This window comes from Aethalodelphis obliquidens, unplaced genomic scaffold (assembly GCF_003676395.1).
Source record: "Aethalodelphis obliquidens isolate GAN/ISIS:26980383/991018 unplaced genomic scaffold, ASM367639v1 scaffold19, whole genome shotgun sequence".
In the NCBI taxonomy this organism is placed as follows: Eukaryota; Metazoa; Chordata; class Mammalia; order Artiodactyla; family Delphinidae; genus Aethalodelphis; species Aethalodelphis obliquidens.
Genome location: NW_020837963.1, coordinates 9,168,984 through 9,185,435, shown reverse-complemented (window position 1 = coordinate 9,185,435; position 16,452 = coordinate 9,168,984). Strand labels below are relative to the sequence as shown.

The following is a 16,452-nucleotide window of genomic DNA, read 5'->3' as shown; positions in this document are numbered from 1 at the left end:
CAATAGCGACCTATCTGTAAGTAGGAGTAAGAAACATCAGATAGGGCTCCCATGTATCACACATCACACTGATCTATTCCACCAAACTAAGATTATTCAGGCCAATAGATTGCTTTTTAAAAGAAAACCCTCATAATCAGATTGTACGCCTTGTGGATGTAGACAGTTTTGCATATTATTTTCTTTCAGCAGAATTTTTATATGCATTGCCTCTCTTTTTGTATAAATAGGATGGTTTTATTATCATTATTTTATAGATGTAAAAGTGAGATTTAAAGAAACAACATTTTTTTTTAAAGGACTCACAGTTAATGAATATTACCATTAAGAATGAAATTTGGGATTTCATCCTCTAGAGCCAGTATTGGTATCATTCAACAATAGGGGAAAACAAGGGGCCTATTTGGATCATGGGTACTTTGCGTAGAAGACATGAGCTCCTAAAGGGAAAGAAGAGACACTTGGGCATTCAGAAACCACTGGGAGAATGAGTGTAATTATCATCTGTTATGAGTCATTTCAGGATGTATTTTCTAAACCTTCAAGCAACATATTTGTCACTGAAGGTCAGATCTGCATACCAAAGTCCTTGAGTATCTATAAGGAAGGACAGCTTTCACAACTGACTTTATTCTTATAACTACTGAATAATTTAGATGAAATAGCTGTGTTCTAGGACATGCTGGCATAACCCCTTGAAAAGGCATTCTTCAAAGGAAAAAGAGGCAAGAACTTCTGGGCATGTCCAGGTAAGAATGTCTAAGATCATATAATAGAAACATTACTCACATATAAAAGGGGATGCTGGATTTTATTATAAGGAAGGGAGTTTTAGGTTCTTATAATCTCCAGCAGCCTCCAAAAATATCCCAGATTACTAATGGTCATGAAAAAAAATTATATTCATTGATATGGACAACTGATACTTCCTCAGCGTTAAGAGTATGAACAAAGCATCTTTAGAAAACACTTCCATGGTAGTGATCTCAGCCCTTCCTCCAACCAGACACTAGCACTGCCCTAGATTTACCACTAGTTTCTTCAATGTGGGCTCTTAGTGGTTTTAAACAACAATTTAACCTAAACATTTCCATTTTATGTGCCAATTTTCAGAAATCTGCCTATCCTATCAAACTGAGGTCACATCAAAATGCTATGTAGACTGTGGAGTGGATTCAAGAGTTTTAAGCCTGGGGTGGTTGTCTTGGCTTCCTCATTAACTTATCTGAGCCTCAGGTTTCTCAGGTGCAAGCTCTGACGCTTTCTTGGGTCCTACTGGGGCAACATCAAATGTGATACCAATGCATTCTAAGACAATGGCATTTACTGCCATGTCACCCTTCACAGATGTCTTCAAAGATTCGCAGGTGGCTTTTGATCACCCCATTTGTTCTTTAATAGCTGAAAACAAACCAGCGCAAATCATTTCCCAACAAGTAAGTAGAATCTAAATTTGGAAGGGCAGTTTGTTACTCCTGTTTCTCTGGTTCCACAATAGGGCAATGCCAGCCATGTAAAGTAAACTCCCCATAATCTCTGTGTTTAGACAGTTAGTAATTAGCCCCCTGTAGCCCATGATCCTCTGTAAGTGGGCAGATACCACACTAGGTTCTGAAGAACAGTAGACGTCAGGACTTTGCCCAGTTACTGTGTTCGGGTGTCACGACTGTCACCACACCAACCACTCCTGGGAAAGCAACAGGGGCCCAGGCTGCTTCTCCATGAAGCTCTCTCCTATAACTCTGAAGACATAATTTACCCCTCAAATCCTCAGAGCTTAGCGTCATGGTCTGTGTTGGTCGATGTACTGTCAGACAGAGCTTCATTACTCCATTTCTTTTCTCCTTGACTCTGAGTTGGTTGGCAGTGTGGGGTTCAGGCAAGTTCAAAATAAAGTTGACTGAAGTAAAGGAAGTAAATCACCTGGGCTTTCTAGAATCCATTCACTGCAAATTCATTCACTGAACATCCACATAGAGAATAAATTATAAAGTCTGTCTCCTTCTGCTGGCTGAAAAAGATGTAGGCAGCTTGCTTTCTTCGACCTTTACATGGAGACCAAGAAGAGTGTGTTAGTAAGAAGCATCTGCTTCTTGTAAATTCTGGTTCTTGGTTGCTTTGGGTTACCTGGTTGAGGTTTCTTGGAAGATAACTCCTGTGTTCTAAAAGCATACATTCTGACCCAGTAACAATACTTCTGCTGCTTTGCTGAGATGAGGCATTTTGTTTAAAGTCTTTGTAGATGCTGATACATTTTGATTCAGGGAGTCAAACATGGTGGCATGGAATGCAGCCTTAAGCAGTATGCATCGAAACCTAACTCTGGTTAGGCTATACTCGCCCGCGCCCGGATCTGGCCCCTGCTCTAGTTCCTACTTATAATGTATTACATTATAATAGCTTTTCCTAGTTTTTTGTCATTGGTCCTCCCACTTCTGTCTTCTGTTGACAGAGATACTCTTCTAACATACATCATCTGTCAACTCCATGCCCAAAACATCATGCTGGCTGCCATTCTATCATTAATACAATCTCCATTCCTTGGGACAAGATTCAAAGACTTTCAAGATGTGGCCCAAACCTTTATGCACTCATCTGCAATGGGTCACTCAGCTCCACAACACCCTACCTTTGTCATTCTGACTTTCACTAATTTTGTTTTGCTTTATTTTGATTATCTTGGAGTTACTTTCTCCTGACTCAGTTCCTTCTCAGTTTGGCCCATTTGAAGCCCATTCATCCTTCAAATCCAATTCAAATGAAATCTCCTGGCTGGAGCTCTCCTACCGTCATGTCCTCTGATTCAAGCAGCATAAAATATTATCTCCTTTGTGCTTCTGTTGCTCTTGATTTACACATCTTCTGCAGCCCATATCACGTTGTGTTGACAGACAGGTCTGTCTCTTTGACTCAGTTGTGAACTATTTTAGAAGAGAAGTCATATTCCATTCATATTTTATTGACACTCAGTCTATATATCCACTGCAGGTAAAGAATGCCTATGCTGCTGGTGCGCACATTTAAAAAGAAAATGAATGCATAAATAAATGTAAAAATTTTAATAGACTAATTGGATAACATCTTCACATAGTGTGATCTCAGAAATGCTTAGAGAGCTGGGTTCTGTTCTGTGTTCCATCTCAGCTTACTCAGGTGGCCTTCAGATGCCACTCCACATTCCTGGGTCTCATTTTCATGATGTGAAGAGTGAGATCTACTAAAAGAAGTTTTTTTTTGTGTGTTTTTTTAAATCTAATATTCTTCATTGGGAATAGAAAATTACGTGTGTGTGTGTATTAGCTGAATTCAGCCCTTCTGTATTTACATTTCAGAAGTAAACACAGTTTACAGATTACGATGGTTCTGTTTCTTAGTGGATCATTTGTAACCTGTCTCCAGCATACATATTAAGAAAACACATATCCTCCTAAGGGCTAAGTATAGCGGGGCATTAACATTCAGTCACAGCTGTGAGCTGAGCAACAAACCCTGTCTTGATGTACCAAATGCCTAATTAGTTGCTTCAAGAAGGAAGAGTTCTATTAATGTTCCTTTGTAAGAAAGGACCTACGGTATTTTTGATGGAAAGATTTTTTAACATCTTTTGATCCACTCCACTTTCATTTTTCTTTCCTCAGTGAGAGCAAGAGGGTGCAGTGATGAGAAGATTTCAAAGCGGAAATATGCTGGTCACTGAAATAGGGCCCAAAGTGACAGCGGCAACAACCATCCAAATGCCACACCCTTTCTTACCCCAGAACCACAGACTTTGGAATCAGTGTTATCTTGAAGGGAAAGTAGGTTCAGAGGTGATCTACCCCAAGACAAAGCATGATGGGGGAACAGAGATCATCTTCTTGGTCAGAGGCATTTTCACTAAAGTTTGGTTAAAAATTGTTTTTACTTGAATTGTTTAAAACACACACACACACACACACACACACACACACACACACACACACACACGGTCTGAGGAACAGGCTTTAAAAATTTTTGCCTTAACATAATCTCTGTTGCCACACCTAGGACACATCCAAAAGACTACTGCATCCAATAACTACTGCAACAACAAATGAAAAAGCTACCTTTTCACAGAAAAAGAAAAGTTTTAGATTCAAGTTATTTATTTTGTTTAGTTCCAGCCAATGCTCCCCTAATAAATAGGAGTCAGTTCTGGGCCCTCTTCTCGTTTTGTTTTATGGGGATGGCCCATCTTCTCCTTCCCTAGCTGCTGTTATCATCTACATGCTGACAAATTCCTGATATGTTGTCTCCAACCCAAACTTCTCCTCTGGGCTCCAGGTTCCTATTTTCAAGGCTCTGCCTGACATTCCAACTTGAAAGTTGTAAAGGTATGTCAAACCCAACGTGTCCGAAACTGAATTTCCGACCTTCATTCTCAAACCTGGATCTTTTCCAGCATCCTAATTTCAGCAAATTGCCCCACCATCTGTCCATCTAAATAAGCTGAAACCTCTAAACAATGCTTGAAAACCCCCTCTGTCTCACCATTAATGACCAGTCTTGTACCTTGTTCTGTCCATTTTGCTTCCTAAATATTTCTAGATGTGTCACTGCTCCAGCTCCACTGATACACTTAGTCTTGCCCACCTACTAAACACGACTAAACTGTTTCCAAGAAGACTATTCCCTTCTCGATCGTTTCCCACACAGTTCTGGACACATTGTCAACTCACAAGTGAATAATGGGTTGCTCATTTACATGTGGAAACTGTCGATGACAGGTTTTATATTGCAATACGCATCAGGGCCATGGGAAAAATTAAACCACTCATTTTGAGGTAAAGAGGACAGGGTTTTACATTTTGCAGAGAAGCAGAGTGAGAGGAGGGCTGACTCTGCCCTGCTTTAAGCCAGAGCCAGAAAGTGGTTGGATTCTGAGTCTCGTTCTCTTTCCATCACAACACACTCCCTTCATAACAAGCTTCATCTGCTGCCCGGTCCTCAACCGAGGAGCAGGGAAAGAATATGTAAACACCGTGTTGAAAATGTAACGCGCGATGAATTCTAAAATGAATCCTCCACGGCAATCATGAAAAGCTGGTCTCTAATCCCAAGCAGTGAGCAGGGGTTTCCTGTGGTGCCATAAAACCAGGTAAAGCATACAGTGCTGCACGTTGGAAGGCCCTGTCCAGTCTTTGTTCTGCCACAAAATAGGCGTGTGACCTTGAGCGAGTCAGGGGCTATCCTGGAGCCTTCTCTGCTTCATTTGCAAAAAGAAGATACAGTCCCTTATCTGCCTAACTCACAGGGTTATTGTGAGGATTATACTGAATGATGCCTATGAAAGTGTTTTAATTCTCTCATCTGAACTCCCGCAGTACTTTATATGTACGTCTTTTAGGAAATATCTTTTACTTTGTGTGGTATAGTAAAGAGATCACTGGACTAGAAACCTGCATTTAAATCCTGCTTCTAATATTTCCTAGTTGTGTAGCTTCTTAGGCAATGCTTTGTAGACATTCTCAATCGAGCCACACAAGCTCATTTGTAAAATAGAGATTATCATCCCTGCCTTATCTGAGGATCAAATGGGCTAATGTTTGTGAAACTGATAAAGTTCTTTCTAAATATGAATTGGGAAATACCTGTATTTCACTGATTGTTCACTTCCAACCCACACCATAGTTAGCACCTGGTACTAAATAACAAAAAGTTGAGTGCTTTCAGTGTACCAGGCAATGAGCAAGTGTTTTAGGCACATTTTCTTAACTTTGTTTAATATTCATCACAACATTACATGTCAGGTACTATCAGTATTCCACGAGTGGAAATGAAGGCACCAATAATTGCCCCAAGGCCACACAGCTAGTAAAATTCTGAGCCAGGACTGCAACCCAGGCCGTTCAATTTCACAGCCACAAAGCCTTAACCTTGTGAATACACGGAGTCACACTCCATACGTAATTTTAGATTATTGAATGGAAGGTATAACGTTCTATGCACACATAAAAAGTTTGCTACTGTGTCTTATATACAGTAGATAAATGATGCAAATTAACTTTGCCACTGAATCAGAAAATTATCAGAAAGAAGCCTACAGAAGAAATCCATGTCATAAGTCTGAAGCTATCAAGAGAGCTTGGTTCTCTTCTAGATTAATCCACTAACTGCTGGAAACAAGCAAGTACAGGGATTGAGAACACCTGTTTTGGAGTCAGGCCTGCATTCAATCCTGGTTCTACCTCTTGCTAGCTATATAACAGAGGTGTAAACCTCTTTAAGCCTCATCTGGATAATGTTTTGCTGTAAGGATGAAATAAGATAATTTATATAAGATGCTTAGCCTGTTATCTGGCACAGCGAGTACTCAATAAACGCTCCGCTCTCATTCTGGAAGCTTACTCTGTGGCCTTAGGGATGCAAATGACCCCCTCCCTTGGCATCAATCTCTAGATGTGTAAGTAGCAGGAAGTTGGGCTAGGATTCCGAAGATCACTTTCCATTCTAACGATTTTTAGGTACTGGTAGGAGACAGCTGGATATCTGCGAAGCAATCGCATCTCTGTGAATTCTGGCCTTCAGGTTCTAGAATTTATGCTGTCCTCTGACTTATGAAATGAAAGCTCCTGAGGGGTTGATTAAAAAATGTTAACTGAGGCACTTGCCTTATTGACACCATTAACCAGTCAGACAGATTAATGATGATCTGAGCTAGAGTAATTGCCTGACAAAGCCATTGCAAATCTGAGGCAAATGTTAAATCCACTACCTTCTAGAAAGCTATTGTGTTAAGGGGCTAAATAAACCTATATGAGCAAACAAGCCTCACAGCTAATCGCTCAGAGACATATGGCGTATACTCGTTCTACCTGAGAGCCAGAAAACAGAAAATGAACAAAGATATTGGAATCAAATTTCAAAATCAACTTTTTGTTTCTCAACTTAGAAGTTTTTATTGAATTGCAGTCAGCTTTTCATCTTCCTCAGTAACACAATTTGCTTTACTGGTTGAGGAAAAATCTATTAAGAAGATCACATTTGTCTCTCTGCCACTTTTATCATATCAGTTCCAATCAGTAAACGTCTATAGAAGTCAGGAGACTAGACACTTGGATACGGAATTATAAATAAGATCTAGTCTCAATCATTGGGAGAGAAACACACATGTACTCAAACTAACACAAAACCAGATACAAGGTGGCACATGCTACAATAGGGATGTAATCAAAGTGAAAGGAGAGGATAAAGGAGAAATTGATGACTTCTGACCTGGAGGACCATGTAGAGTTTCACATGGTGATTGACATTTCAGTTGGAGCTTCAATTCAACAACTATTCTGTGAGTGTTTACTCTGGGTTATGTATTGCTCTAGGTGCTGAGAATAGCTCAATGAATAGAAGTGATAAAAATATCCTTGCCCACATAGTGCTTATATTCTGGCGGCGAGAAAGGAGATTCAGGAAACAATAACTAAAACGTAATAACGCAGTGGTGAAAAATAAGAATAAAAAAGGACACTGGGATTGCTAGCAGTCAGGTAAAACCTCCAAGAGAAAGTACCATTTCTGCAAAGACTTAATGAAAGTTAGAGAATGATCCATGTGGATGTCTGAGGGAAGGAACATTCTAGGCAGACTGAAGAACGAGTACAAAGGTCTTGAGGGAAAAGGATTCTTGGTATATATAGGAAATACAGAGAAGCCAGTGAGACTGGAGAGGAGTGAGCAAATAAGAAAACAGTAAACACAGTAAGTGATGAAGTTGGGAAGGTGAAAAGGGGTCAGATCAGGAAGGATTTCTGATTATTCTCTGAATGAGACAGGAAGTCATTGGAGGGTTTTGAAGATGAGAATTGACACAATCTAACTTGTGTTAACTCCAGGTTAACTCCAGCTGGTATGGTAAGAATAGACTTGAGAGGTTATAGCAATAGTTCACATGAGACCTGATCGTAGTAAAAAAGAGGTAAGAAGTGGTAGGATTCCATCTATGTTTTATTTTCATTTATTTATTCGACTTCTTTTTTATTATGGAAAATTTTGAGCAATACAAAATTAGACAGAATGATAGGATGAACCACTTTATTCCCATCACTCAGCTCAAATAAATCACAAAAGCCAGTCTTTTAGTATTATTATGTAGCAAATATCAGGTATCCTATTGTATCAAGGATTCAGGAGATATTTTGACAGTACTGCCAAGATTTGATGGTGGATTTGGTATAGAGTGTGAGAAAAGAAGAGGACCTAACAATGACTCCAAGGACTTTGGCCTGAGTAATGAGAAATCTGCAGATGACACTGAGATGCAGGAACCTCTGGAATGATAAAGTTTTGGAAAGGGTTTGAGGCTGAAGGAAAATGGGTATTTAGTTTTGTTTTTAAGTTTTAGATGCTCATGATAAATCAAAGTTGAGAAACCAAGCAGGAATTTGGACATATGATTCAGAATTGCAGGTAAAACGTCAGGGCCAGATATACAAATCTGGAAGACGTCAACATAGTGACAGAATATAAAGTCACAAACTGGATGAAGCAAGATTTCCAAAGCCTGAGTCCTAGGGCAATTCAGTACAGGTCAGGGAGATTAGGAGTAAAAGAGCCTAAAACTGAGTGGCCAGAGGGACTGGAATAGAACCAGGAGAATGTATGTAATAGAATCCAAGGGAAGAGTATGTTTCATGAAAGGGAAAGTGATCGAATGTGACAAAATTTGCTAACTATCCAAGTAATGAGAGGACCAGGAATTGACTATTGGGTTTAGCAACATGGATGTCACCTGGTAAACCTTGACAAGAACAGTTTCAGTGAAATACTAGGGACAGAATCATAACTGGAATATGAGGTAGGTACTGGAGTGAAGTTAGACAGCTCAAGGTATGTTGCTATAAAAGGGGATAGAATGAAGTGATAGGAAGAGAGAAATGGGATTGACAGGGATGATTTGTTGAGATGGAAAATACAAATACATGCTTGTATGCTGATGGGCATGATACCCCGAGGTGGGAAACGTTGATGATGAGGAGAAACACTGGGCTGAAGCTTTGTTCTTTGGTTTTCAAGAAAGGATGGGAGGGCTTCCCTGGTGGCGCAGTGGTTGAGAGTCCACCTGCCGATGCAGGGGACGTGGGTTCGTGCCCCGGTCCGGGAAGATCCCACGTGCCGCAGAGCGGCTGGGCCCGTGAGCCATGGCCGCTGAACCTGCGCGTCTGGAGCCTGTGCTCCGCAACGGGAGAGGCCACAACAGTGAGAGGTCCGCGTACCGCAAAAAAAAAAGGATGGGATCTAGTGCATAAGTGAATGTTTGCCCCTGTTAAGAGCATGGGCAGTTCTTTTATAGCACTTTGAGGAAAGACAGATTAGATGCTTAAAGACCCACTTAGGTAAATCAGACATGGAAGCTGGTACAACTTTTATTGTGATTGCTACTATTTTCCTGGAGATTAGAAGCAAGGTCAATTAAGAGTGAGGGAAAGAGGGAAGGTGTTGGAGATTTGAGAAGAGAGGAAAAGGTAGGAAATATCATTAGGATCGTGTGTGAGAGAGGCTGACTGCTACGTGCGATGCAACCCCCAACACCATGAAGAGGCAACTTCAGGTAAGTAGTTATGAATTTCAAGACTAGTCAGCAAAGCTACATATTTTCTTCCACGTATATTCAGCTACAAGAGTGCAAGAAAAGGTAGGTAGAAAATTACAGTTACTTGAGTTGATTTTGGCCAAGAAGTTAATATTAAATGAGACAGTAACAAGCAAAACATTGCTGTATGTCAGTCTTTATAATTGGCCATGGGGTTTTAGCTGTTTAACAAATGAAGGAAAACATGAAGGATGAGGGACAATGGAAATGCCATAGAATCAATGAATTGTAGGTCCCCATGGAATCAGAGTCTTAAACGGAAGGTAGGAAAATGAGAGACTGAGATGAAAGTATGAGGTTTGAAATCGAGATCATGGAGAGGCTGCAGAGAGTGGTGTTGACAAGGACCATGGTATGACCACAGGAATAACTGTCCAAGAGGGTATGGGGGAAGGATGCATGGGCTTGAAAGGTAAGGAAGATATCAATAGATGAGTAAAGGATAAAATGGTTTTATTAGCAGGAAACAGTGAGCAGCTTTGAAAATAAATGGTTCATATAAAAAAAATGGAAACCCATTGTTGTTAATTATTACTGTTACCACCATTACCTTTGGGCCTTATTTTCAGCCTCTCTTCCATACTGTCTTTGAACTCACGCTATTCTGAGACCCTCTGCCTTTGTGCAGTGACTGCCTTGGATGCTTTACTTGAATTCTTTCAATTAGTCCTCACAGCAATTCCTACAGGTAGCATTCATCTTCCCTTTGTCCACCACAGCAGAGAGATGTTCTTCCTGGTTTTTACATAATTAAATACACAAAACTCACATGTCTGATAAAACAGTAGTACCATTTCCAAACCCAGCCATTTGGACTTAAGTGATATATATATGTATTTTTTTTTTTCTTTTTTTCTTTTGTTGGTAGGCGGGCCTCTCACTGTTGTGGCCTCTCCCGTTGCGGAGCACAGGCTCCGGATGCGCAGGCTCAGCGGCCATGGCTCACGGGCCCAGCAGCTCCGTGGCATGTGGGATCTTCCTGGACTGGGGCACCAACCCATGTCCCCTGCATTGGCAGGCGGACTCTCAACCACTGCACCACCAGGGATGCCCAAGTGGTATATTTTTAATCTTCATAGGTTATAGGAATCACACTCTACCTATATATAGATTGGAGATAGACTTCTATTCAAGGGAGTTTGGTAGTTATTGTGTGTATGTCTTTACATAGAAATTTTATCATATTTAAATTTGAAACACTTTCACATTTTTAAGCAGTGAAGTCAGTGATCCAAACTGTATTTCAAAAAGATAGCTCGAGGAACTTCCCTGGTGGTCCAGTGGTAAAGAATCCGCCTTCCAATGCAGGGGACGTGGGTTCGATCCCTGGTCAGAGAACTAGGATTCCACATGCTGCAAGGCAACTAAGCCCATGCACCACAACTACTCAGCTCACGCGCCTCAACTAGAGAGTCCGCGTGCTGCAACTAAGACCCGACGCAGACAAAAATAAATTAAATAAATAAATAAATAATACATTTTTTTAAAAAAAGGAGACTTTAAAAAAAAAAAAGATAGCTCGAGACAGTGAGGAGGATGGATTAGAGGGTGAGAAGCTATTGTCAGAGATCAGGTAAGTGATGGTGGAGATGACAGAATACAGGGGCCATGGCTGAGCCGTGGCCAAGGTAGATCTGCCAGGACCTGATGACTAATGGCAGTGCTAACGTTCAGGGAGGAATAAAATATGACCTGGGGTTTGCTACTTGGTCAACAGGATGGAAGGTACTAACATAAACCAAGAAATGTAAAGAAAAAGATATTTAAGGAGGAGACAGTGAGTATGGTTTTGGGCAGGGTGAATTTAAGGTGCCTCCAGGAAATCCATGTGGATACATGAAGACAAGGGGGCAAGAATCCTTACCTGTTTTCACAGCTGCACGCAAAGAACTTACGAGACTTCTCATAAGGACACAGAGTTAAACAGTGGTAGAGATTCCACTAAAACAAATGCCTGCTTCCTCAGGTAATGAACGATCTTAGGGAACATGAACGATCTTAGGGAACATATGTATATTTCTTTCCTTTCATTTTAAAGTCAGGTCAAATTGTAAATTGTAAACAGAAACAGAAATTGTAAACAGAAACTTAAAGATATACTTTGCTGCTGTGAACTGGAAAGAAAAGCATTTTGAGACGCAGCACGAGAGAAGCTGCAGTGTGCCATCCGATCATCACACTGCAGCATTTTGAGCTAAATACCACTCCAGCCAGCCCAAACTGCCCTGTGCCTTTCAAATCCTGAAGGGTTCTCCAGGTCATTACGTGTTTAAAGCACTCACAGGTTTGAGAGACTAGAAGCCTCACACTTGAATCCTGGCTCTGCCCCCCTCCCCGTCCCCATTGTTCTCAACAGGCACTGGAAAGCTTGTGACAGCCATCACATCTAGTCTCTTCTTCTCCAGAAGAACAAAGAGTGATAGTCAGGATCAGTGTGAGCTCAGCCTTGTCAACAACTAGGTCCCACCAGATTCATCCTCTCTCTGTGTCTCTCTCTCTCCTTCACTCTCTCTCTTTCTTTCTCCTTCTCCCTCTCTACTTCCCCTATGCCACCATTATCACCCCCACCAAATATTCTATATATGGAGATGCATAAAACAGGTCATATTTCTTTTGGCTGGAAAAACTTTACAGAAAATGAATGCTGCCCTCATTCAAGAATGAAAGAAGGGGACTTTCCTGGTGGCGCAGTGGTTAAGAATCTGCTTGCCAATGGAAGAGACACGGGTTCAAGCCCTGGTCTGGGAAGGTCCCACATGCTGCGGAGCAACTAAGCCCATGTGCCACAACTACTGAACCTGTGCTCTAGAGCCTGTGAGCCATAACTACTGAGCCCGACTGCTGCAACTACCAAAGCCCGCATGCCTAGAGCCAATGCTCCACAACAAGAGAAGCCACCACAATGAGAACCCTGCGCACCGCAACAAAGAGTAGCCCCTGCTCGCCGCAACTAGAGAAAAACCCACACGCAGCAACAAAGACCCAACACAGCCAAAAATAAATAATAAAATAAAATAAATAATATTAAAATAAAGAAAGGATGAAAGAAGAAGCTGCCACATCCCAGGAACCCCTGTGTACCACTGGATGTCCACTTTAGACTGGTTGTATATAAGAGGAGGTTTAAAATGGAAGAAAAGATGTGAAACTTGGAACTCAGCCAAGTCAACAGATGGCTATTTTGTAAAGATCCTAGTTGCCTTATCAAAACCCTCATCTACTGAAGGACATAATGATGCTGTTCCCTCCCCGTGTGAGAGGCGTAGGTAGGTCGGCTGAGTACATTTGAAAATAGGTGTTCTTCTCTACAGAATCTTGGGATTTAGCAATATATTGTTTCTCTAAAGCTTTCACACGCTGATCTCTTTTGTCACCTTTAATTGGCAACATAAAAAAAACCCAAAAGTTGATGAGGAGAGAAACTTACAAAATGCTTAAAAAACAGAATGGAAAGGTCCATTAAGAAAGCTTCCTATAGCTTTCTGATTCCTTCTAAGTGAGATGTTTACAGAGTGGCTTTATGCTTTAATCTTACCAATCACACGGGCATTTGATAAATATTACAAAATTCCATTTCAAGCAGTATGGCAAATCTGTTACAGCACGCCTAAAATGCTGCCAAAATTGTTCAGAATCTCTTTTATTAAAAAAAAAAAATTATCTAGGAACTTGCTGGCAGCAAAGTAAGAGAATGATCACAGTGGGAAAGCTGACTTGCGGGGCCGGTGTTTAACTGAGAGTATTTGCCTTTCAAGAGAAGTCTGGAGCTAGTAGCTTTAGAAACTAACAGGAGAAGAGAACAAGAAACAAATCTGCAGGTGAAGTTGGGTACAAGGTCTGACTGGAGAACCTTGCATACAGCCAGGATCCTGAAAGACCAAACTTCAGTGGATGAACTAGAAAGTGAAATTAGCCTCATGAGAGAATTGGTGAATACATGCCAGTCTCAGTCTTAGCTCAGTTGGAACAACAAAAACGTCTCTAAAAATTGCTTACCACAAGTCTGCATTTATTTATTTAAGTTGATATGTTAAAAATGGCAGAAAAACAAATGTTATCACACAATGGATTTTCTGATAACTGATAAAATATCAGTATGAGACCTGTATGGACCAAATATACCTTAGTGAAAATTTGGTTTAATGTGGTCTCGTTTTGGTAAAGCAAATCCTTCCCTGAGAATGTACTTTAAACCTTGGCCTCAAAAATTCCCTCAGATAAATTTCTAAGGACTAGATTTAACAATCAAGAATCACTCAAACGTGGGAAGAAGTAATCCCCCATGAGGAAGAGTCAGCAGAAACACAAAGACTGCAGATATGAGAGTGATCAAATACAGAATATAAAATAAGTGTAATATATTTAATTAAATGGGTGTCATACAGTTTATTCTTATAGATTAGTACTAACCAATAACTATCATAGACTTACAAATCAAACTTCAAAGCCTTAAAACAGTGAAACATCTTAAAGAAAAAATGATGAGAAAAAACGCAAAAAAACAAAAAACAACAGTAGATTGTAATCTTGAAACGAGACGCATACAGCTCACTTTTACCTAGACAATAATGATATTAAGAACTTTTAGCAAATACTAGATACTCTTAAATAACCTTTGTAAATGCAAGCTAATTTAATCCTAACAAAAACCTTCAAGGTAAGTACTATTATTTCCTCTTTATTAAAGAGTGAAGTAAGGTTTAGAGAAGTTATGTCGTTTTCTTGAGATCACATGATGTCAGCGACAGAGCTGAGTTTGCACCCTGCCACACTGGTTCTCCCACACTTGGTTCTATCAATACACAGCCCAATTCTGTTCTCTGCTTACCACTTTGAAACTCAAGGAAATTAAAAAAACAAACAAAAAACCCTGATATCATATATTTACATGCTTTTCTGTTTTTCAAGGAAGTTTTCTATAAATGATTGAATTTGATTCTGTACACAATCCTGCCTTAAAAAAACCCCACACAGGCAACAGAGACATGTTATCTCCACCGAGTAATGAATGAAGGGCACAGAGGAGAGATTTCCCACAGTCTCCAAAGTTCCTGCTCAAGACCTCCCGCTGCCATCACACCACAGTCTACATTTAAAGACCTGGTGGATTAGGCTGAATTTCATTGGTAGTACCTACCTGTTGTCACCTTCTCTGGAGTAAAAAACCGTGAAGGCTTGAATGTTCCCTTTTGCTTCTGCGGGCGGGCGCCAGCTGAGACGGACAAACCGACTGGAAACCAGGACAGGGACCACGTCTCTGGGAGCAGAAGGGAGGATGCTGGAGCTCGGGATAGCTAAGGAGGAAGGAGAGGAGGCTGTCAGAGGTGTTGGGACATGGGTAAGAAATGCATAGGAAGGCAAAGAAGACCCGTTAGCAAACATAGAATGGTACCTTCCCATAGATTCTAAAGGAAGGAACAAAAGAGGAAGAAAAGAAACAGTAAGTGGAATCAAAGGTATTAGAGTGTATATGTTAATCCCAAACTCCTAATTTATCCCTCCTCCACCCCTACTATATATAAAATAGATAACCAACAAGGACCTACTGTATAGCATGGAGAACTATACTCAATATTTTATAATAACCTATATGAGAAAAGAATCTGAAAAAGAATATATATATATAGATATCTATATCTATATATATATATCTGAATCAGTTTGCTGTACATCTGAAACTAACACAACATTGTAAACCAACTACACTTCAATTAAAAAAAAAAATGGGGACTTCCCTGGTGGTGTAGTGGATAAGAATCTGCCTGCCAATGCAGGGGACACAGGTTTGATCCCTGGTCCGGGAAGATCCCGCATACCGCAGAGCAACTAAACCCGTGTGCCACAACTACTGAGCCTGTGCTCTACAGCCTGCGAGCCACAACTACTGAGCCCGCATGCTGCAACTACTGAAGCCCACGCACCTAGAGCCCATGGTCCGCAACAAGAGAAGCCACCGCAATGAGAAGCCCGCACACTGCAATGAAGAGTAGCCACTGCTCGTTGAAACTAGAGAAAGCCCACACACAGTAACAAAGACCCAACACAGCCAAAAATAAATAAAATTAAATCTTTAAAGTTAAAAAAAAAGATGTATTCGAATTTCTTGGGGTTTATAAAAGATTAGCAAATTAATAACATATAATTCTACAGCATATTTGTCCAATTTCTATTACTAAAGGGATCCATGACAATAAGGAAATATATTCTGTTAGGGCATGAAACAGGGAAACATAGATTTACAAGCTTTTTTTTTTTTTTTTTGCTGCACCGAGCTGCTTGCGGGATCTTAGTTCCCCGACCAGGGATCGAACCCAGGCCCAAGTCATTGAAAGCACCAAGTCCTAACCACTGGACCACCAGGGAATTCCCTACAAGTATCGATAAATGCTTCAGGTAACCAACTAGTTATTACAAAACCTTACTCCACTCAGATGGAGCCCATTTACACTGTTTTAGATACAATTTGAAGGACCTTGTTTTTATATTTTCAAAGATCAGAGAAAATTACAAGTAGCAAATTAAATGTTGATGAGAGATAAAAAGTAGCAGCAGTTCTCATGGACTACCTGCTAGTAGAAGAAATGACAAAAAAATTCCACCAGACATCAAGATGTACCATTGTACCATGCTTGTTTAGTACCATCATATTTATAGCCAGATTGAATGATTGTTATGTACAAGAATAACTGAATCATCCACAACGGGAAAACTGTTTTTTCAAACACCTGAGGCATTTATAATCTGTAACAGATGTTTGTGATAGATGTCTCTGTGCGTGTGTATGTGTTTGTGAATTCATAATTTATATTTGCTGGATATCTCTATTTTATTCTTTTTTTTTTTTTCTT

General features: G+C 40.3%; 1 protein-coding gene across 1 annotated transcript in view; it reads right to left on the bottom strand.

The window, feature by feature from the left end:
• DCC (DCC netrin 1 receptor) overlaps positions 1–16,452 on the bottom strand; it is a 1,156,455-nt gene that overhangs the window by 365,124 nt on the left and 774,879 nt on the right. The window contains 1 exon segment of the mRNA XM_027118541.1: positions 14,742–14,898. Coding sequence (XP_026974342.1) covers positions 14,742–14,898 — 157 coding nt within the window.